The 21,880-nt window shown below is 36.1% G+C and overlaps 4 protein-coding genes across 5 annotated transcripts; 3 read left to right on the plus strand and 1 right to left on the minus strand.

Annotated features, from left to right (window-relative positions):
• Positions 1 to 1,725: 1,725 nt before the first annotated feature.
• LOC122538548 (endoplasmic reticulum resident protein 29) lies at positions 1,726 to 3,450 on the plus strand. Its single transcript, XM_043672734.1, has 3 exons — positions 1,726 to 2,101; positions 2,523 to 2,921; positions 3,009 to 3,450. Exons 1-3 carry the CDS (start codon positions 2,006 to 2,008, stop codon positions 3,243 to 3,245), a joined length of 732 nt encoding a protein of 243 aa, XP_043528669.1. The 5' UTR covers positions 1,726 to 2,005; the 3' UTR covers positions 3,246 to 3,450.
• Positions 3,451 to 3,504: 54 nt separating this feature from the next.
• On the minus strand, positions 3,505 to 5,436 carry LOC122538547 (ran-specific GTPase-activating protein-like). Of its 2 annotated transcripts, none has more exons than XM_043672733.1 (4): positions 5,191 to 5,436; positions 4,759 to 4,916; positions 4,389 to 4,675; positions 3,505 to 4,285 (listed from the first exon to the last, which is right to left on the minus strand). In XM_043672733.1, exons 1-4 carry the CDS (start codon positions 5,203 to 5,205, stop codon positions 3,969 to 3,971), a joined length of 777 nt encoding a protein of 258 aa, XP_043528668.1. In that variant the 5' UTR covers positions 5,206 to 5,436; the 3' UTR covers positions 3,505 to 3,968. The 2 variants fall into 2 exon arrangements, with proteins under 2 accessions (XP_043528668.1, XP_043528667.1); XM_043672732.1 differs by lacking the exon at positions 5,191 to 5,436 and adding an exon at positions 4,997 to 5,056.
• Positions 5,437 to 5,764: 328 nt separating this feature from the next.
• Positions 5,765 to 9,048, plus strand: LOC122538544 (serine/threonine-protein phosphatase alpha-2 isoform). The gene is made up of 5 exons (XM_043672724.1): positions 5,765 to 6,002; positions 6,602 to 6,733; positions 6,829 to 7,059; positions 7,147 to 7,475; positions 7,651 to 9,048. The coding sequence occupies exons 1-5, from the start codon at positions 5,948 to 5,950 to the stop codon at positions 7,891 to 7,893; spliced, it is 990 nt and encodes a 329-aa protein (XP_043528659.1). The 5' UTR covers positions 5,765 to 5,947; the 3' UTR covers positions 7,894 to 9,048.
• Positions 9,049 to 10,227: 1,179 nt separating this feature from the next.
• LOC122538541 (T-box transcription factor TBX10-like) lies at positions 10,228 to 17,297 on the plus strand. The gene is made up of 4 exons (XM_043672721.1): positions 10,228 to 11,309; positions 11,384 to 11,724; positions 11,818 to 12,069; positions 16,236 to 17,297. The coding sequence occupies exons 1-4, from the start codon at positions 11,177 to 11,179 to the stop codon at positions 16,737 to 16,739; spliced, it is 1,230 nt and encodes a 409-aa protein (XP_043528656.1). The 5' UTR covers positions 10,228 to 11,176; the 3' UTR covers positions 16,740 to 17,297.
• The last annotated feature ends 4,583 nt before the right edge of the window (positions 17,298 to 21,880 follow it).

The raw sequence follows: 21,880 nt of genomic DNA on the forward strand, positions 1-21,880 counted from the left end.
ACATTTTATAGAACATTATTCCATGCCTATTCGCAACCTGTAGTGAACGCATGTGTAAAATTATATAATAAATCGCTAGAGGCAAAGTCGCGAAGTTACATCCGCATTTACGTTTAAGTATCGAAGTGCTGTATCTTGCTACGTCAAAAAGTCACAACTCGATTTATGTAGTTAGTGTCCAATAGAGAGAAAAAAAAAAAAGAAAAGGAAACGTAGGGGCAAGAACCGCGTGATAGGCACGGCCCTGACAAAAGCGCAGGCGTCCGTGCGATTGAGTGACGTCATGATTCTAAGGTACGGGGCGTTATACGCTTATCAATGAACGTACGACGCCTACGGCGGATACCTGTTTTCTAGTGACTAACACCCTCCCTTACCCGCTCTTCCTTCTGCACCCCATACGTACTGTCCTTCGTTCAGCCACGCTTTTGTAGCCAACCAAATGCCGACTCTTTTTACTTCTCCTTACAGATCTCGTCGAACCACGTCGCGTCTTGATTTTGTTCATACGTCCACTCTTCCGTGGCAAATGAACACGGTAACACATTTTTTCTCATTGAGCAATTTGTCCCTCAAATCGATCGCGTACCGCAATTTTATTTCAACTGGACGGAGGTCGAGTTTCCATCTGACACAAAATCTATACGCATTGTTCGAGCTCTTTGATCTTTAGCGAGAGCTTGTACAATTATTCTGAATCGACAATGGAATTGCATTGATTATTATTTTGCAAATAATAAATTGTAATTTGTTATTTCGGTGTGTACATGTTTTTACATATCGTTGTTTTAAAAAATTTGACACAGAAAATAACATTGCGTTGCTACGTACCTACATACATTTGCCACGTACATATGCATAGTATCTCGACGTTAATATTATCGCGTATGTCACCAATTCATTTTGCAAAAGTTCTGATTCTTTACTGGATCTCCAATAGAACTGGAATCGTCAATCGTTTTCTAGTCTGATTCTGTTCAAGTTACACTGACAAATAAGATTCTGAAAATCATTATGTATAATTGAATCTAGTTACATGTATTATGGTAAAACGATTAAGTATTAAATATTTTAGTTATCAATTGTTTTCATTGAAATATCGCTTAATTTTTTTTATTTCAACGAATAATTATTATAATTACACATTTCATTACGGACGTATATAATTATCTATACCAATTAACTTTTCATTGATTGTTTCCTTGTTTCATTAATTTTGTCGATTTCTTTTGCAACATTTGTACCTTTCTTTGCATTCAAATTTATGCTGTCTCTGCTTCACTTCGTTCTTTATTTTTATGTATGCAACTTGTGAGGTAACAATGCACTTTTCGATAACATTGCACTTAATATGAAAAAATATTCGTATTTGCATCCTCAACGACAATAACTATGATATTTTAGTTAACATCAGAAATTTAATCCGATTCTAGTTCTCTTTACAACTTCTCTTTAGAACAGATTAATATTTTGTTATAAATATTGTTAAAACATAGTATCGAAACGAGTATCATTTATCTGTATATCATTAATATCGTTTCTCTAAAATATAGAATTGAATTAGAAAATACTACATAATTAAGAAGGGAAAATTTTACATTCTTAATATTTTACAAATATAGATTATTGCAAGTTGCACTTGCGATTGACTCCTGTAACGCGCGGTCTTCGTGTCCCTTTCTGATTCGTCGACGCCGTATCTGCTTTATCTCTATTTTATCAAGTCGTATTCGTGCCCTGACGTTTGAGGTTAGTTTCAAACATTGACCAGAAACAGAACGCTCTGTATAACGAATCTACCTTTTTTTTAAAACGCAAGAAGCACTCCACTCCTTTCTACAGTTACATGCTTTATTTCGCTGGCAATTGAACGTACAACGATCGAATAACTGGTTAACACATATCGCATAAATAGTCAAAGAACTCTGATCGTCGAATTGCCGGTTCTCAAGTGAAAAACAGACACTTAAAAAGTCCGCTTATAGGTTTCTATCAATTGCAAAATATGCTCTCGCCAATTGTAATACTTCTTGCTGTTGGTATTGCGGTTGCTGAAGATTGTAAAGGATGTGTCTCTTTGGATTCTTATTCCTTTGATAAGGTATTAATTTTCTCAAATATATATTTTTTTCCTTTTTTTTCAGAAGAGATCACAGATGTGAACTTTATTTATCCGATTCTTGTAATGTAAGATTGACAAAGTAGTTATTTAAAAATAAACAAAAGTAATTTATTTGTTCGTTTGTTTTTCTTTACTTTGTTGATTAGACAACTCATTCCCATGTTAGAGGCATGTTTGTAATGTAAACGTAGAAATTCATAAGACAGAAATATAAAACGAATCAATTATATTTCAGTATATATTGTCTGTTAATATCTCATAGAAAAACATTAAGGATTAAACAAAGACCATCCAATTTTTTTTACGAATCCGTTATTGATTTAGGCATGCCCTTGTAAAATATTTGTGAAAAATGTTCCTTGCTCGTATATAACAAGTATGTAAAATGTTCGTGATATAGGTGATACCAAAATTCAAAACAGCAGTTGTTAAATTTGACGTGGCATTTCCGTATGGGGAGAAACATGAACAGTACGCACAGATAGCCGCGGCAACGAAAGACTCTCACGATCTATTGGTTGCCGAAGTGAGAGTGAAAGATTATGGGAATAAAGATAATTCTGATCTCGCCGCCCGTTATAAAATAAAGTCCGAAACATTCCCCGCCGTTCTTCTATTTCTTCAAGGAAAAACAGAACCAATTCCATTCGTTGCAGAGAAAGAAACGGATTTTACCGCGGACAATATTAAGCGGTTTATTAAAATGAAGTCCGGAGTGTATCTTGGTCTTCCTGGCTGCGTGGAACAGTTAGACAGGCTTGCCGAGGAATTCAGGACCAGCGGAGAAACGGAAAGAAGGGTATTTTTTTTTTTTTTTTAATACAAAAACGTAATTTGTCAAATTATTATTAAAAGTATGCAGTTATAATTATGCTTTATTTCGCAGGAAATATTAAACAAAGCCAAAGTATTTGAGGAAACACTACCTGAAACGCAACGTGCGGCCGCGAAGGTTTATGTTAAAACAATGGAAAGAATATTAGAAAGAGGAGACGTCTTTGTTCAAACGGAACAAACTAGAATAGAAGGCATACTAAAAGGGAAGTTATCGAATGAAAAGAAACGCACAATGGAAGAAAAACGTAATATTCTACATTCTTTCTTGTACAGAGACGAATTATGAAGAAATTAGCGTCACGCAGTATTATAAATTTTTTTACATATACTTTTGTAAAAAAATAGTATTAAAATTCAATATCCAACTGGTTGAAGTCCAGTACTTTGCATTTTGTTTTTATGATTTAAAACAATACAAATGTAAATGTAAATCTCCATTTCATACATTCCAAAATTTCAGATTATGATTTATATAAATGTGAAAAAAGTTACAAAGACAAAAAAAAAAGTGTTCAAACCAAATAAAACATAAAAAATCAATTTCCAATTTTTTTTTTAAACATGTTTTTATAAACACTAAAATTTTAATATTATTTCATGCTAACATATGGTATACATAAAAACATATAGTATAGAAGTAGCTTTAAAAATTTAATAAAAATGCAATTGAATAAATTCTCACATATTTAAAATATTAAGCAGCTGTCCTATTTCTAAACTTCTCATTTCTTTTGAATTTAACGTGTTTAATTTTTTTCATCGTGGTATAAATGCTAAAATATTTTTCATTAAAAAATCACAGATAACGCATAACAACCATATAAATATTGTACTATTTATAAATTGAAACTTTGTTTAACCTGTCTATTAACACGTTGTTGTTAAAATATTTTTTCTACATTAAATTCAATGATCAAATATTTAAGCATATGCATACATGTATGTTTATGTTTATGTTATGGAATGTGCATTTATCATTAACATTTCTAATTGATGAAGATATAGATTTTTACTTCTCCTCCATATCCTTTACTTGCAATTGTTCCAGTTCTTTAGATACCTTCTCCATACTTTCTTCATCTTTTATTTGCTTCTCAGAAGCTTCCACTTCCTCAATTCTATTACTTCCAATTTTTAAATCTCCTTCTGTCAATTTATTAGCTTGTTCTTCATTATCAGTACTTTCACTATAACTTACATCACTAGAAGGTTCACTATCACTCTCAACATGTTTTTCTTCGCAGTTATTTTTACCAGCATATATTTCACATTCAGAGCCCACTATCTTCTTTGCCTTTTCAAACGCTTCTTTCCAAACAGTTGCATCTACAGCACAGAATATTAATAACAGTTATATTAATGACTAATAATTTAAATTTTTTCCATATACATAAATATATTTTTATTCATTGATAATATGTCTGTTTACTTTCTACATTTGCAAATCGTATGGCAAGTAGCTCCGGCTTAAGCTGCTCATCTGCATAATCGGCAAGTACGCTCCATACCCATGCCCTATCACTGCCACAGTTGGGTTTCAATTCCATCCAAGGAGTTACAAAATGATTAGCACAGATTTTAAGCGTTTTATCTCTACGCATTACAACTCTTACTGTATTTTTTGTTTTATGTCTTAATAATTTAACTTCTCCAGTGCCACGTTCTTTCCATTCCGCAGGATTACTAGAAGAATCGTAACGATATAATTTTGCTCTCCTGCAAATAAAACATAATATATCATTAACATCAGATAAAAAAAAAAATTACGCGCATAAATAACTTTGATAGGCTAAATTTACATTTTAATCATTTCAACTTCGTCTTCTTCATTATTGGATACCTCTATCAATGGCAAAGAAATTATTGGTTCAAAATGTACGTCTACTTCGTTAGTGTCTTCATCGTTATCCTGAGTTTCACAGTTAGCACTCTTCACGTCCACATGATCTCCATTTAGCTACAAATCAACATAAAATCATTTACAAATATATATATGAACAAGAAATTTCAAAAGTGTATACTCAAAAAATTTGTTACATCAACTTTGCAAGACGAGATATTTTTTAAATCAAACAGATTCATAATATCGTGTTTTGTTTCTAAACGGACGCGACAATATAACCTACGGCGTCATTTGAGAAATTTTAAACAAATTGCAATCGATTTACTCGCTGCTACATCGAATGATGATAATGTGGAAAAAAAATTGCAGAAATAAACGTTATATTTACCACGTTTTCTGGCATCTTTTATAACTTTTACAAGAGAAATTGTGCGATTGCGTATCAAACACCGCTAACTTCGACTTGTTTGATACCTAAACGTGTGATGTATAACAGATTCTACGATAATTTGTAGAGACGTGTAAAACGATGATTACTCCTCGATTGACAAAAGCTTTGTTCCGAAAAATTTTTTAATGATTCGAAATCTGAAATAAAATTGTTTACAAATGCGTAGTCCGCCAATTTGTTAAAATAAATAAATTTCAGGAAATGAAATAACTTTAAATCGTCCTAGGGTATTTCACTATCAATTTCTTCATCACGAAATATCCCTAGACTATGCGAACACGAAGCACACCAATTTTAGTTCTTTTTATACTTAACCTCGAAATGGCAGTTTCTTACTTAATTTCCTAGATAATTTTGCAACTCGAAATAATTTGCAAGTTGTTTTTTAGTTGTCGGTAGCGTCAAAATTGCTACTAATCGTTGCAGGGTCAACGTGTTCCGTGCGCGTATCGTCTTATGATTCGATAGATCGACCAATCGAGGTCTATCGAACAGAAGGAGCTCGAACTCGTGGAGGGGGTAAAAGGGAGTGGAGTGCGCGGTTGTCCGGGCGGCCATTGCGGGTATATTGTCCGAAACCGCGAATGCAATTGAGTGCTGCGAGCGACACAAGTGAAATCGACGAGAATCAAAGGTCATCCTCGAAGGAAGGTGCTCAGTGTGAAGCCCGGGACGCGCACGAAACCCCGGCCCGATGGCTGAATCAGACAAACTTAATATTGACAACATCATAGCTCGGCTTTTGGAAGGTAAAGCTCTGCTCATTTGCCCTGCCAGCGGGGGGGTGTGATGAGATCCGAACTGTCGCCCGCGTCACCCTTCGTTATACTTCCCTCGTACGCGTAACTCGCTCCCTTGCAATCCCGAGCAAAGGTACTCGAGTCTCAAGGTATTGCGTCTTGCTGTCTTCCTTTTTATTCTTTTATCTTTTTCTTATCTGTTTTCCTTTGATCGATTACGCAACTATCTTTAAATATAACTGATCTTAAATATTCTACAGGAACGGACAATTGTTTGTTTACATAAAGTAGAATTGACAGTGTGTATAAGAGAAATCGCAGGTTCTTAGACGAGGCTTTAATCGGTTTAAGTTTCAATAATTGCTCCAATGTACTCTTGTTACGTGCTTTTGCAATGTAATTTTTATTTTTACTTGCTTCTATTATTTATGAAATGACATTGAATACATATATATTAACAAATAAAAGTGATTTTGAAATGTTCAGTATTGTTACTACTGTTGTAAGAAAATAAATCCCCTTATTATACACTTTTTAGGTATTTAATTCTTATGCTTTCAGATTATCTTTTATTGTATTTAAATGAAGACTGTATTTCAATTTTATAGTGCGAGGAGCTAGGCCAGGAAAAAATGTACAATTGACAGAAGGAGAAATAAAGGGACTTTGCTTGAAGTCACGTGAAATTTTTTTATCACAACCTATTCTGCTAGAACTTGAAGCACCGCTTAAAATATGTGGTAATTTTATCTTTTTCTTTTTTTCTAATTTTTGATTATATGTTACTGTGAAAAGCTTTGTGTGTACAAAATATAATATGAATTTAATTTTTAAGGTGATATCCATGGGCAATATTATGACTTACTGCGACTGTTCGAATATGGTGGATTTCCACCAGAGAGTAACTATCTATTTCTAGGAGATTACGTTGATAGAGGAAAACAATCATTAGAGACGATTTGTCTCCTTCTTGCCTATAAAATCAAATATCCAGAGAACTTTTTTTTACTTCGTGGAAACCATGAATGCGCATCCATTAATAGGATATATGGATTTTATGATGAATGTAAGAAACTTCATTCAAATTGTACCTTATTAACCTAGCCTAAAATTTTAAGCTCTCGTATCACCTTTCCTTTCTGATGTTGTTCAGGCAAACGACGTTACAACATTAAACTATGGAAAACGTTTACGGATTGTTTCAACTGCTTACCTGTTGCGGCAATAGTGGATGAAAAAATATTTTGTTGCCATGGTGGCCTTAGTCCAGATCTACAAAACATGGAACAGATCAGACGTATCATGCGACCAACAGATGTACCTGATCAAGGCTTATTATGTGATTTATTGTGGTCTGATCCAGACAAAGATACAATGGGTTGGGGAGAAAATGACCGTGGAGTATCATTTACATTCGGAGCTGAAGTAGTTGCCAAATTTTTACATAAGCATGACTTTGACCTCATATGTCGTGCTCATCAGGTATGTATGTCATATGCCTGATAGAACCTTTAATTTTAGTACATTATTCGGTTCTGAATTGTCTTTGTCTAATTTCATGACATGGTAGTAAATTGCAAATGTGTCTTATTTAATCAATAATTTTACAATTCGATAAATTTTGAAAGTACTAAGTAAAAATATGTAAAATTTTTAGGTGGTAGAGGATGGCTATGAATTCTTTGCAAAGAGACAATTAGTTACCCTGTTCTCAGCACCAAACTACTGTGGTGAATTTGATAATGCCGGAGCTATGATGTCTGTAGATGAAACACTAATGTGTAGTTTCCAAATTCTAAAGCCAGCTGATAAAAAAAAATTAACGTATGGTGGCCTGAATGCGAATAGACCAGTGACGCCTCCTCGAGGTGGTGGAAATAACAAAAGCAAGAAGAAGTGAAGTCCTTAGATTTGTTTCTCATATTTTCTTTTGAACGCAATGTTTAGAATTTCAAAATAACTTCCTTGAAACCCACAGTCTTTTAAGACATTAAGTTCTTGTAAGAGAAAAGATGTTATTGTTATTATTTCTCCTAATATCGCTATTATTATTATCAACGCTATTATCATATTATTTTTGAATTTATCATGAACTCCACCCATACATTAACGATCACATTTTAAGTAAAAAAAAATTCTGAAGGGGTATAGTTTGTTAAGCAAAAAAAAATAAGAAACGTTCGTTATTAAAATAGAAGCACTCAAAGTAAGAGGGAAAAAATGCTATTAAATGGGTGTCTATAAAAAAAAAATTAACAATAAGTTCAGTTACTCGAGATTAGATTAGAAATTCATCGCAATTATGAAATTCTATTAGGATAATATATTGTTGCGAACTACGAGAAATTTTCATGGCAATTCATTCTTAATTCGTTGCTTAACATTTTAGAGACCATTTGCGATATCACTGATTAAAAAAAAAAAAAGAAAAAAAAGAAAAAAAAAGAAAAAAAGAAAAAAAACATGGCATGGTACAGTTGATATAATGTTAGAGGCAATTTTATTGTGCCATTCTTCGCTTTGATGGTATACATACCTACCTTATTAATGAGATTAATATATACATAATATCGAGTACATAGTGGTTTTTAACGACAAACATTTCAAAATGTGATATATAAATTTGGCTTTGTTACATTTCTGTAAATTGCACAAAATTTGTAAGTGACATACAGATACGACTTTCGTAAAGAGACCGTTTTTGTAGAATGTGCTTTTGTAATTAAATTTTTATAAATCGCAAAAAAAGCAGAATGTTTTAGCTGTTCAGTAAAAAATCGATTTCAATGAATATTTTTAAAAAACAGAAGGAAAAAGAAAAGAAAGAAGACTTATATATATACATATATATATTCCTTATTTATACCTGTATCCCGAAATAAATTTATGATATAAAGTGTCGTATCATAGTGAAGTTTCATTGGATTCTTCACGACGTGCATTGCGGTTACTAATTTCCGAAAGGGAATGGTAATAATAGAATTAATAAGAAAACAGGCTGTAAATGTGTATAATGCAGGTAGCAAAGTTATGCATATGTATACATACGATTCAAGAAAAAACAAGAAATATAAGAAGAAACCCCGATTTGTAAGGATTTCATCATATAAACATTAACGGTCCCTTTTGTCGGGAATAATTTCACTAATGTCATGCAAACACATTCATATTTTATTATCGATCTTGTTCGTGTTCCTTTAATGTAATCTTTTTCACGTATCATGTAGAATGTAAAACTATTTTTCAGTGATGTCACAATACGTATATAAGAAGAAATCATGAGGTACTGTTCTGTAAAAAATTAGCGCAACAAATAACACCCATCATGTCCGCCTCCCTTGTAATTGTACATTAATTTCTATCTTCTAAATAAAATTCACAAAAAACACACTCATCCACTCATTTATGTTTAATACGTTCAGGCACAATCTTTGATATATCCATAACATTTTTTTTTTTTCATACTTTATAGTCATCTTGTTTGATCCTTAATTTTTTCACGAGACGTTTTATACACATACCTGAAAAAAACTACTGGTACTATTAATGATATTGTTGCGAATAAAATGTCCACAATAATAAATTCGTAATATTTAATTGAAAAAAAATCTTTCCATTTTTCCAAATGCGTTACTCGACTACTCTTTTTTTAATTAAATATTTTAGGAGTTTATATTTATATGGACTCAGATTCCCATGCAAATAAATACATTCTGATCAGATATTATTTAATAATGCTGACAATTTTAAATATTCATACATTATTTGTACATATCGTGACATGATATTTATACATATATTATGAATTTATATCAGACCTCGATGCACGACTACCGAGTAATCACAGGAATTGAAAATACTACTTGTGAATAAGTGTGTCTGTAAGTAAGTATTTACAACAATCTTCCACTCATTGTCAGTGTAACGCAATGTATCACAGAATGAAGAAATTCCCATTAAGAAATAAAATCATTTTTTAAGTTCTCTTTCGAAATACGTCTCAATTTCTTTCAAGAAAGAAAACGACGAAAGTAACTTACTAAATCTGCAAGTTTGAGAATCGAAGATGACAAAGATCCTCGAGCAATTCGATCAATAATCACATAAAACACAATAACATATATAATTACGTAACAGAGTAGCTTTAGAATATAATGCTCGGAGGGAACGAACCTGCATCACCCGTGTGAGAGGAAACGTATCACCTTATGAGAGGAATCAACACTTTATTTCGATCAATTAACTGGGATGGCTTAGCGCCGAGGTACACGAGAGACGAGCCTCGTCCCTGAAGATGTACCGAGCTACCCCCGAGTGTTTGTCCCGACCTCGAAGACCCCGCCTTTTGGCACGAGACGCGGAGGAAGAGGATGTAGTCAGCGTCTCGTGAACGCGAGCCGTGGCCTGGCGTGAGTGCCCGTGTAGGAGGATCTTTGAGAAACCCCTCCCTCCTCGTGGACGCTTCTCCCTTCCTCCTGATCCTCCTCCCGGTGTTTCTCGATCGGTTTCACCTCCAGAGAGAGGAAGAACCGGCAGAAAGGAGAGGAGGAGATTTCACTGCGGAAAGAGAGAGGGCATAAATCGGAGAGTGATGTTTCGATGATAAGCCACGAGGTGTAGTCGACTCGGGGGAGTTCTTTCTGATTCATCCGATGCCGCGTTCACACCACGGCGCCTTTGAGCCTTGTCAGCGTCCGGATCTCGAGGTGAGGACAAGTCCTGTTGACGAGAGGTGTGAGAGCTCGTCGACGATGTCGGGCAACCTCTGATATTCGGCTCAGGATCTCGAACCTTGCTGATTACTTCGGAACGTTGTAATGAGCGATCACGAAAGATAAGAATCCTACGAATCTCGGTTTACCGATCTCTTCTTTTTTCTCCCCACTCAGGTCTCAACATTGACAAACGATATATACCCACGTTGCACGTGTCGTTCAAATTGTTTTCTACGTTTATATTGTTGTTTACTCGCTGTTGAACGAAAGTAAAAGGAATTGCGGAAGTGTACGTGTTGTAACAGTTTTGGTTGCCAGTTATGGAAACGCTGAGTGAACGTGATTAATCGTGCGATTTGTCGAAACGAATTATGTAATTAAAAAGAAAAAAAAAAAAAAAAAAAAAACGATTCCTGGGTAATTGTAAGTGAATCGTGTGTCGGAAGCAATTCGAGGATCGGTAAAAAAATGCAACGGCAACATGATCAACGACACGACGTTACTACCGATTGTTGTTATCAACAATGGCCGTCTCATCACCAATCTCATCATCACGCTCAACCCATAACGAACGTACCATCCCCGATGCAACAAATGGAAGGTACCTTTACCTATTTTATTCAATCAGAAACATCGTCACCTAACATTCTGTAACCTGTTGTGTCATCTCATCAGCATGTTTGCAATCGGCGGGACGGGTGAAACGATCACGCAGCCCAAACTTGTCGAAGTCGTCCCTAACTCCGCACGTCGCCAACTCGTCCATCTCTTCGTCGGCTGCCGTTCAATCGCGCAACAACGACAGCAACAACAACAGCCACAATCACAGCGATCATCATCCGAGCGAGAATGGCGCGAATTCGACGGAAGATGCCAGCTCGAAGAGGCCTCTCCATCCGGCTCTCGTCGGTGCCGGGGCTGCGTTGGAAGCGAAGCCTCTTTGGGAAGAATTCCATCAATTGGGAACGGAGATGATCGTCACCAAAGCTGGAAGAAGGATGTTCCCCACGTTTCAGGTATCAGGCGACGTTGATCTTGCACCTAACACACGAGCACGGATGGAAGAGAGATCGTCCTGTGTAAGAGATCTGAAACGTATTATTTTGCAGTGTCGATTTTTCGGTTTGGACCCCACTGCCGATTATCTGCTAGTTATGGATTTCGTGCCCTGCGACGACAAACGATACAGATACGCTTTTCACAGCAGCGCTTGGGTGGTTGCTGGTCGCGCGGATCCAGTCTCACCCCCAAGGATTCACGTACACCCTGACAGCCCCGCGAGCGGAGCTCACTGGATGAAGCAGCCAGTTTCTTTCGATAAGCTGAAACTCACAAACAATCAGCTCGACGACAACGGACACGTAAGTGATACACACTCGCCCATGTCCTTTTTTATTTTCGACGAGTTTTGCTGAAACTTTTACTCGCGACGATACACGGCTCGAAGGTGACATAAAATAGAAACACCTATGCGATAAAGTAGAATGAGAGATGTATCGCGTTCCATGTGCTTGTCGTTTACGGACGAGTTCGCCTTAATTGACCTGAGATACGAGCCTGTCCTCCACGGAGAAATTACAACGGCGTTACCCCGACGTACGCAAAAGTTTTACGAGACAATTAATCCCCTCCTCCGATGTTCCGTGTGCTTGTTCTTCCTCTTCCTCCTTCGACCGTTCATCTTCCTGTTTATTAACGAATCCCTCGACAATCGTGAAAAATCTCAGCTTTGTTTATGACACGCGCATGAAACGCCTACGAAACGGTCTCTCCCGAGCAATTTCATCGGGCGCAAAACAATAAATCGGGGCTACACAGCGCGACAATGAAGCATGGTTTCATTAGAAGCTATTATCGTCTTACGAGTAATTAGTAGTGGTAATTGTTTTAACACGTTGTTCAGATTTATGTCTTGCTGGCAGATGAAGCTTTATCGCTAACGGAACGAATCATTGAACTTTGCAGCTCCCTTCCGGGGGAATATTTCTGCAAAATATCGCGAATATTTTAACACTAGAGTTACCGACGACCGAAGCACAAAATTCCCATCAGTGACGTTAAAATAAATGAAACAGAAAATATTCACAGTACAACAGGGTACACAAGCTTTTATTTATGTATTTTACGAAGGATTATTCAAGTCTCCAAAAATATACTGTTTTATATTTATAAATTTTACATATTTAACAGAAATATTCAAATGGTCATTTTGGTAGTTCTAATGTCAAACTTACAAAATTAGGGAAAATTACAGAAAAGTAAATCATTTCATGCTACACGTTTTACTGACACGTAGCCATGAACTATTGAACATTAGTGATCGGTAATATCGAGAAATCTAAATATTGTTACCTCTTGTCGAATTTCACGTTACCCTCTTGTTTATGGCTTATTAATTCTATTGTTCTACCGTCGCGAGGAGCGGCAATAGTAAACTATACCGCACACAAAGTAACGTAAACATGTATAATATAAACTAAGCTGTGGTGGAAGCCTGGGAAAACTTTGGATGTGTTTACGACTCGCGTAAGAGAATTCTTCATTCCTGTAACGTAGAAAGTTATTTTTCAGAAAACTAAATCTTCTTGGTGTTTGACTTTCACTTTAAAGTTCGTTAAATTAGAAAACTTTTTAACAGAAAATTATTATACCAATTTCATTTTGTATGTGTGAGGAACAGCTGCACTGTTGTTCTCACAAGTTAAAATATAATTCTGTCTACTGTATCCCCAAAGGAACTGAAGTTTTCTCTATTATATTGTCTATTATAAAATATTTATATTCTCTATTATAAGATATTATCCCAGAACAACTGGTGATGAAAGAACTTGAAGAAATTCTGTATTTTATCATATCTTAAGTGCTAAGATAAGACATTTTAACTGGAGCTTTTAACTCAGTTGCATATTTATATAACATTGATGTGTGTATAACAATCACAATGAATGATGGACCCATTACTCAATCCTATATAGTTTGTGAAATTATTGAAGTTTGATGCAATTGAAATATTTACTATTCCTTATTAATAACAACTGATTCTAATGAAATGTCAAAGTACAAAGGATAATGGGTGTTGATAAATATGTACAAAATTTTTAATAAATCACTGCCTGGTTAACTAATTGTTAAAAGAGAGGTATAAGTGTGTAATCATACAGAGTAAAAGGCAGGTTTGTACGACAGTAGCGTATTACATTCCAATTTGTAACCGAGTGTCGAACCTCGAGGAATTCTTTTCTTCTCTCAACCCTCCTCGTTCCTTTTCATTATGTCCTAATGCACCTGCAAGTGGGCCAAAAATAATCGTGCCTACGTGTCCGTGCCAAATCCAACGTGTCAGGCACCATTGCAAATGAGAAGTGCCCTCAGAGTGTTGAAGCGTATTGGCACATACTGATATTAATCAGAATTTGCCTTCGGCTGATTCGTCAGTCGTTGATCAGCGAAGGGACACGGTGTGCAAAAATCTTCAGACTATCGTAATATCCGTCACACAAACACACGTACAATGTCACAGCTCATCCTCTCGCAATTGACTTCAATCTGGTTGCTTTTAACTCTCATCCATTTATTTCAAAACGTGTACAATCACATCGTCGTTCAACGTATCGTCGATTATCTGAAATGCAAGTAAATCGCGTCTGACAGCTTGTTCTAATAATTTGAGAGAGAGGGAGAGAGAGAGAGAAACTCGGTATTGTTTTAATAATTCTTGTGAAAAGGAACAGAAGTAAATCATCTCGGCGACTGACGAGAATCGAGTGGAAAATCATCTGGATAGGACGAGATTTTTCCTGACGAACACCGTGGCACCGGGTGTTTTGAAAACAGAAAGAAGAGACTCTTCAGCTCGTGTTCCGCGTTCGGGAAATTTATTGCGTTTCGCGCAGAAAGAATTCTGGGGGGTTGACCCTTCTTCTTTGCACGCGCTATGGAACAGTTTGTTCCTTTAATTGCGCCGTCGGGGTTTTTATAAAAAAGTTGGAATCCAGCGTTGAAACGCTTAACGATCTCGGTTTCTTAATTGGCGCCTTTGTGTCTTCAAACGCAACGAAAGAGTTTTAAAATCATAGAAAATCCTTGGAGTCGTAGGAAATCACTGGCTCGCGAAGTATTTGAAAACGAAAGTGAACAAAGAAGAGTAAAGACGACTGTTGGAACAATTGCTAACCGAAGTCGCGCTTTGGTCGCCGGCGTTAGGCCACACACGTACACACATTCTGTATATCGTGAGGATGACTCCTCTTCTCTCCCCATTTCGTCCACTCCTTTTTCATGTGTATTCAAAGAAACACATGCCCCGGAGCCAGCATATGCCAGTGTGTGCGAGAGGAAGGACGAAGGTGTCGGATTGCCAGAGAAAATCGGGGGTTAGTTTTTACACTAATTAGTCACCGAGTCTCTCGTGGCTGTCAAACATTGTGACCGCCGCTGATCCTTTTTCTAAGAGAAGGAAGATCCTCACATGTGTTTTTTTGTTCTTCTTCTTCTTTTTCTTTTTCTTCTTATCCCTTACAACCACGATCTGTCAATAATAATAATAATAATTGTTTGATCATAACAATAAGCACTAACATGAACTAATAAAAATATTAAAAATAAAACAAATTATAAACAATAAGAATGATTATAGAAAGTGATAATAGAAAGACTCGAGATACCTATCAACTTACCTGAGAGAGATTTATATTTAACTCTTTCTAAATTTATATACTATATATACATACTATTTATATCTATTTATATGCTACGTATATGCTATTTATATAATAAATTAAAATATTATAAAAAGACTATATATATATATATATATACTATTTATATAATAAATTAAAATACTATAAAAAAAACTATATATATACTATTTATATGTTACATTAAAATACTATAAAAAAAACTATATATATATACTATTTATATACTAAATTAAAATACTATATTTACTAATACTAAAATACTATATTTACTAACACTAAATTTACTAATACTAAAATACTATATTTACTAATACTAAATTTACTAAAATACTAAAATACTATATTTACTAATACTAAATTTACTAAAATATTAAATTTACTAATACTAAAATACTATATTTACTAATATTAAAATACTATATTTACTAATACTAAAATACTATATTTACTAATACTAAATTTATTAATACTAAAATACTATATTTACTAATACTAAATTTACTAATACTAAAATACTATATTTACTAATACTAAATTTACTAATACTAAAATACTATATTTACTAATACTAAGTTTACTAAAATATTAAATTTACTAATACTAAAATACTATATTTACTAATATTAAAATACTATATTTACTAATACTAAATTAGAATACTATAAAAAAACTATATATATATATATATATATATATATATACTATTTATATACTATAATTAAAATACTACAACTATATATATATATATATATATATATATATATATATATATATATATACTATTTATATGCTATATATACGTGTAAATGATGATTATTTTGTTGCAGATAATCCTGAACTCGATGCACCGGTATCAACCACGATGCCACGTTGTGGTGGCACCCTCGCCGCCTGGTTCCGCGCCGGACCCCCGCACGGAGAACTTCAAAACCTTCACCTTTCCGGAAACTCGGTTCACCGCGGTCACAGCTTACCAGAATCATCGTATCACTCAGCTGAAGATCGCCAGCAATCCGTTCGCGAAAGGTTTCCGTGACTGTGAGTCGGACGAGTGCGACTCCGTCGCTGTCTCGAGCATGCAGAATCCTGCCAAGAGACCTGCAACAGGGAGCACCAGCGTTCTGACGTCGAACTACGTGAACACGATACCCACCGTGCAAATCCCAGGCATATCCAGCCAGGAGCATCATCAGTTTTATGGTAGCACCGCGGCAGGACCTTGGACTTATCCTGGACACCATGGGCAACCAACAGCCCACATGAACTCCGTCCACTATCCTGCGCATCCTCATCATCCTCACACTGGACCGTCGCTGTACGGGCCACGGTAACTCGGATCTCTCTCCCTCTATCTCTCTTTCTCTTTCATCGGGAATTTTCATGAACAATTTTGATAAAATTGTGAACGATTGTGATTACTGACGAGAGTAGTATCTTTTTTCTTTCTTTTTTTTTTTTTTATACGGTAAATGCTTGTTGTTAAAAATTGTTCGATGGAAATATTTCTATCGGACAAGTAAGTGTTGGACAGAGTACAAGTTCAAAGATCGTGCCTTGATAATGTAAGAAACATTTTGTCAAAGTTATATATGCCAAAGATGATGTCAATTAATTTTGTTTAAGTATATAGTATATATATATATATATATATATATAGTTATAGCATTGTCACATAAATTATACGTATATATATCTTTGTGACTTGAGAATAATGATATATGATCGGCGCAGGATCCTTAAGTAAATGTTAAGTTATTGTTTTTATATAAAAACTTGCCCCTTATTTATTAAAAAAAAAAAAAAAAAAAAAAAAAAAAACACTTGACACGTTCAACGATATATTTAATTTACTTTTTAAAATACATCAGAACGCTCACGTTAATGATTTACTGAAGGATCTTGCAGATGTGTAAGAGAATGAATCGCAAAGTTTTCCACTGGTGTGCTCACGACGATCAAATCGCGTGATGCAAATCAGTTGGTGTCGTAGGTCCGTGGCGGGCTGGTCGAAAAAGAAAGTGCCTTTTGTAGGAGCAAAGTGCATCTATTTATACAGGGTGTCTGAAATGCCAAACGAGCCTAAAACGCTCTCGAGCCAAGACGGGAAAGTAAACGCACCGTGACAACCCATGAGAGTAGCTTAAGGCTACTAAGTGCCTTAATAAATTATTCTTCAAGTATTCTGTTACTATTGTGTTTCGAAATTCGTTCTTGTCCTCTCGTGTTACACAACGTGTCCGAAAGAGGAGAATGAACAGTTTATGAAGTAAACGAGAAACCTGGAATCAAGCACTTGAGTTTGAAAGTCAGTTTTTACAACCTTCTGCGAATTCCCTCTCCTGTGGTCCCCTCGTCATCTCTGGTGACTTCTTTTCTTCAAATTATCCCCGAAATGTCGAGATCAAAATTTTCGAAAATTGTCTTGCTAAACGTTCGTGTAATATGCGTGCATACGTAGCGTGTACTTCTTGTACACGGTTTGACTGTCGGGACTGTTAGAAATGACAAACTAAAATGCCAACAAAGCGAAGTAACATAGAACTCGAGCATTCGAGCGTCTCGGGTCTGACAGTTCCTAAATGTAGAAAAACGGGTGGACCGACGTGCGCTATGATTGATGGTGACGCGAGGAACCTCGTTGTGTAAACATATTATATACTGTATCCTTAATGACTCTCGGTGAACATCTTCCCTCGTGCATTCACGAGAACGTTTCGCAGTCATTCATGTGTTTCCGCAAAAAAGAATAAAAATGAGAGGAGTAACCTAGCTCAAAGCAATACCGAAATATCAAAATTAATTTTAAATCAGGATAATACTTTGTTCTAAAAAGGAACAAATGAAATTCTGAAATTTTTGATATACGAGAAATAGACAGTTTCTTTTAACTCTGGAGGAACAGGGACAACGAAGGCAGAAGCGAGGAGGAGAAAGAAGAGATCTCATGTTTTGAGACAACTGGTGCTAGTACAGACTACACACTCTACAGAAAGACCGCGCTTATCGGTGACGCGTGACGGCGCCGGTAATAAAAAGCCGCCCGTCGGCCTATCTTCGCTGATTCTTTCATCTTTCTCGTAGGTACTAGCTAGTCCCCGTGGAAGTTAACCCCTAACCCTTACAGGAGGGGCTTAGGTGACACTGCGTTGCTGGTGGCAACTCTCTTCCCTGGAACCAGCTGTTGCCGGAGATCCATTCTTCACAGACACTTGAAAGAAACTGCTTTCTCTCGATGAGCAGGACTCCAACGTTGCAACAACGACAATTCATCTAAATAATAATAAATCTTTTAAAAAGAAATCAAGTAAACTTAGGAAAGCGAGAGAGACAGCAGAATTGAAAAGAAAGAATTGTATATAAATAACTTTGTAATACTCAATCAGTCTAAGTGAATCTTGGTGTTCTTTCTTTAAAGAATAGCCGACGAAATGTCTGCTGTATGTCACTTGTCTCCTCGCCCACCCAAATACGGGCCTCTTCGAGTGGAAATCCTATTCGTTGAAATGATATTCCGTCTGAGATGGAACGCTGGAAATAAAAGGAGAACAAGGTGACAGACATCAGCCCAAGGAAAGCGATTGCTTGATAAATTTCACTAATTTTCCGCTGGTAGCTTGTTGGTCTCGGATCAAAGACCGACAAATGAATCGCTCGGTAGATAGAAGGGGAAAAAAAATGGGTGAGAAATAGGAAGAAAAAGCGAGGAGGAGCGTGCATCCGTAAACCGAAACATCTTGGGGTGAGGTCTTGCGTTATTCCACGGGCTATGAATCCGTCATCGCTAGCTACCAGAGGGAGTACTGCGTGTACGTGTGACGACTGCCAAGGCTTTTATAGTTTCCATGCAGTTTGATACAACCGAACAGCTTTTTTCAGAAAACTGTGCTCACTCTTCCAACCTGCCAGAATTGATGAAAACTACCTGGAAAAATGTAAATACAACGGGCAGTAGTTAAATATTTTTTTTGTTTTGTGGTGTATTTCGACACCAAAATGATGGTAGAAATTGATATACTTATTAAGAAATAACTGTACAAAATTCTCTCTCTCTCTCCTTCTTTAGAGGTCTCGCGAACACAGAAGGAAGCATTTGTTATTTCGAGAAATAGGGAGAGGCTTTCGTTTCAATGCAAAGAGCTTTCTCAAAAGATGAGAAGACGCGCGTGTAGATCTAGCGTCTCGTATACGATGACGGCATATACGACGAGCAGAAGTTCATATCCTGCGGTACCAGCCACACGAATATGGCCGCAATGACAGATTTACAGATTCCAGCCATCGGGCTGCTCCTCGCTTCTTCGGGATTCTTAAAGCATACGTTCAGAGAGAGAGCGAGGAGATGTGCCTTGGGATGGTCCGAGCGCGCGTCAAATCGCACCTCGACTGTTTACGCTTTACGTCTGCAACCTTCGTCTCTGTCTACTTCTTAAATCTTTTCGTCGTCACCGCCCTCCCTTCGCTGCATGTGCGTTTTATTCGAGTATTGAAAACTTTGAAAACGTGGGTTAATGGTACCTCGTACCTTTCTTTTGACTAATTTTTCAGATATATCATATCAAAGCAATGCTTTTAACTGTACACGTTTGTAGAGAGATATTATTTAAAGTTTACAACGTCTTATTATCAGTATCACTTTTTTTTCTCTTAATGGTATAAATCTGTATGTATCTATATGTTTGACTAATTTTTTAGATATATCAAAGCAATGCTTCTAACCGTACATATTTGTAGAGAGATATTATTTAAAGTTCATAATGTCTTATTATCAGTATCACCTTCTTTTCTCTTAATGGTATAAATCTGTATGTATCTATATGTTTGACTAATTTTTTAGATATATTATATCAAAGCAATACTTCTAACCGTACATATTTGTAGAGAGATATTATTATTTAAAGTTCACAACGTCTTTTTATTATTAGTATCACCTTCTTTTCTCTTAATTGTGGTATAAATCTGTATGTAGTATGTGTTTGTTTTCATGCGTTTTTCTCTCCTATACTCTACGATTCGATTAATAAAAATTTGGAAAGTTTTCCTTCCAAATACGATATATATTCTTATATATATTCTTATATATTTTCCAAATTAGCGTAACCTGTAGTCTCAGTCAACAATTTTAAATCTAAAAGAACAGACGTTACGATATCTATTAAAATTAAAGCGTTGGATATAACGCGTAATTGACGTTGAAAAAGTAACGAGCATACTCGTTAGCTTGTGTTCCAGTCTTAACCTCGCAACAATAAAATCAACCGTTTGTCGACTCATCCTTCTTAATTGCACGACGACAGGTGACTTGGAACAAATATGATTTAAAATTGGACTTCAACTTCGTGCCAAAATTTGCAAAGTTGTTCCTGTGTTTTTCCCTCCTTTGCCTTTTTCTTAATACGCGTTTGAGCTGCTACTCTTGGTTCCCTCGGATCCTCGATGAAAATGGATATATTTTATATAGAAACACGCACGGTAGGAAAGAACAGGAAGAAAGACGGACATATCTGTTAACGCCATGAAAACTGTCCAAGCAAGCGAAGTATCCGAAGACAGACACTGACCGTGAACTGAGCAAGACCTAAAAGAAGTTTACCTTATGTCGTAAATAGAGGGACGTCTTTCTTACGTTCGAAGTAACGTTGACAGAACCACGTGCTCCACAAACTTACGAGAGTTCCGATCGTCCTCGTTTGAATTTTACGCTAGAGCTTGCGTTATTTTGTCGGCCGTGTATGTGTACACATACAGGCGTATTCTATTTATAACGCAACGCAACAAAATCGCGATCAATTAGACGTTGCTCGAAAAAAATAAACGAGTATTTTCACCGAGAGTTTTCGATACTTTCGCAGTTTCTGCGAAAAGAAAAAGAAAGATGGGAAACACAGCAGCGATACGCGTGAGACGGGCCTCAAAAGATTTTCGCTGTAACATAGTCGGCAGGCATATCCTATCTCGCCGCTGGAATCCTCATATGTCTTTCATCGTGCCTTTCCAACACCTCACTGCCTCTCGGATCATTTTGCTCGGTCTCTCTTCCTCTTTTCTCCCCGAGAGTCCATGTCTCAAGCCGCAGCAATACGAGAAGGCAATCATATCCCATCCCACTGTCCCAGAGCTCGACCAAAATATCACTTCGGCTACTTACTGAGAGTAGCCAAAACCAGGACCGTATTTGCGCGGCGTGTCGATCACCCCCCGTCGAACTCGGGTCTATTCTGCACAATTACGTTTTACGCACGAGGGCGACGACGTTGATGAGTTTGGATCCTCATTTCCCGCTTGTAAACGCGAGGCCGACATTTCTCAATGCGCAAATGCTGCACCATCGAAGTTTACTGTTAAACTCGTATGAAATACATATGAAATGACTTGTTTCAATTGCTTGTTGTTTTTATTTGAAATTTTGAAGAAAAAAGTTTTACCTGTCACTTCACCTGCATATGTTGCATTGTCGACGTAGCATAAATTCTAA

This window comes from Frieseomelitta varia, unplaced genomic scaffold, assembly GCF_011392965.1.
Source record: "Frieseomelitta varia isolate USP_RPSP 00005682 unplaced genomic scaffold, Fvar_1.2 scaffold_166, whole genome shotgun sequence".
NCBI classification, from domain to species: Eukaryota; Metazoa; Arthropoda; class Insecta; order Hymenoptera; family Apidae; genus Frieseomelitta; species Frieseomelitta varia.

Coding starts and splice junctions, on each gene's coding strand:
- LOC122538548 (XM_043672734.1), top strand. CDS start 2,006: ATGCTCTCGCCAATTGTAATACTTCTTGCTGTTGGTATTGCGGTTGCT. Junction 2,102..2,522: donor ATTCTTATTCCTTTGATAAG/GTATTAATTTTC, acceptor TTCGTGATATAG/GTGATACCAAAATTCAAAAC. Junction 2,922..3,008: donor GCGGAGAAACGGAAAGAAGG/GTATTTTTTTTT, acceptor TTTATTTCGCAG/GAAATATTAAACAAAGCCAA.
- LOC122538547 (XM_043672732.1), bottom strand. CDS start 5,041: ATGAATCTGTTTGATTTAAAAAATATCTCGTCTTGCAAAGTTGAT. Junction 4,676..4,758: donor GAAGTTGAAATGATTAAAAT/GTAAATTTAGCC, acceptor TTTTATTTGCAG/GAGAGCAAAATTATATCGTT. Junction 4,286..4,388: donor ACGATTTGCAAATGTAGAAA/GTAAACAGACAT, acceptor TCTGTGCTGTAG/ATGCAACTGTTTGGAAAGAA.
- LOC122538544 (XM_043672724.1), top strand. CDS start 5,948: ATGGCTGAATCAGACAAACTTAATATTGACAACATCATAGCTCGGCTT. Junction 6,734..6,828: donor AGCACCGCTTAAAATATGTG/GTAATTTTATCT, acceptor TTAATTTTTAAG/GTGATATCCATGGGCAATAT. Junction 7,060..7,146: donor ATATGGATTTTATGATGAAT/GTAAGAAACTTC, acceptor GATGTTGTTCAG/GCAAACGACGTTACAACATT.
- LOC122538541 (XM_043672721.1), top strand. CDS start 11,177: ATGCAACGGCAACATGATCAACGACACGACGTTACTACCGATTGTTGT. Junction 11,725..11,817: donor GGATGTTCCCCACGTTTCAG/GTATCAGGCGAC, acceptor ATTATTTTGCAG/TGTCGATTTTTCGGTTTGGA. Junction 12,070..16,235: donor AGCTCGACGACAACGGACAC/GTAAGTGATACA, acceptor ATTTTGTTGCAG/ATAATCCTGAACTCGATGCA.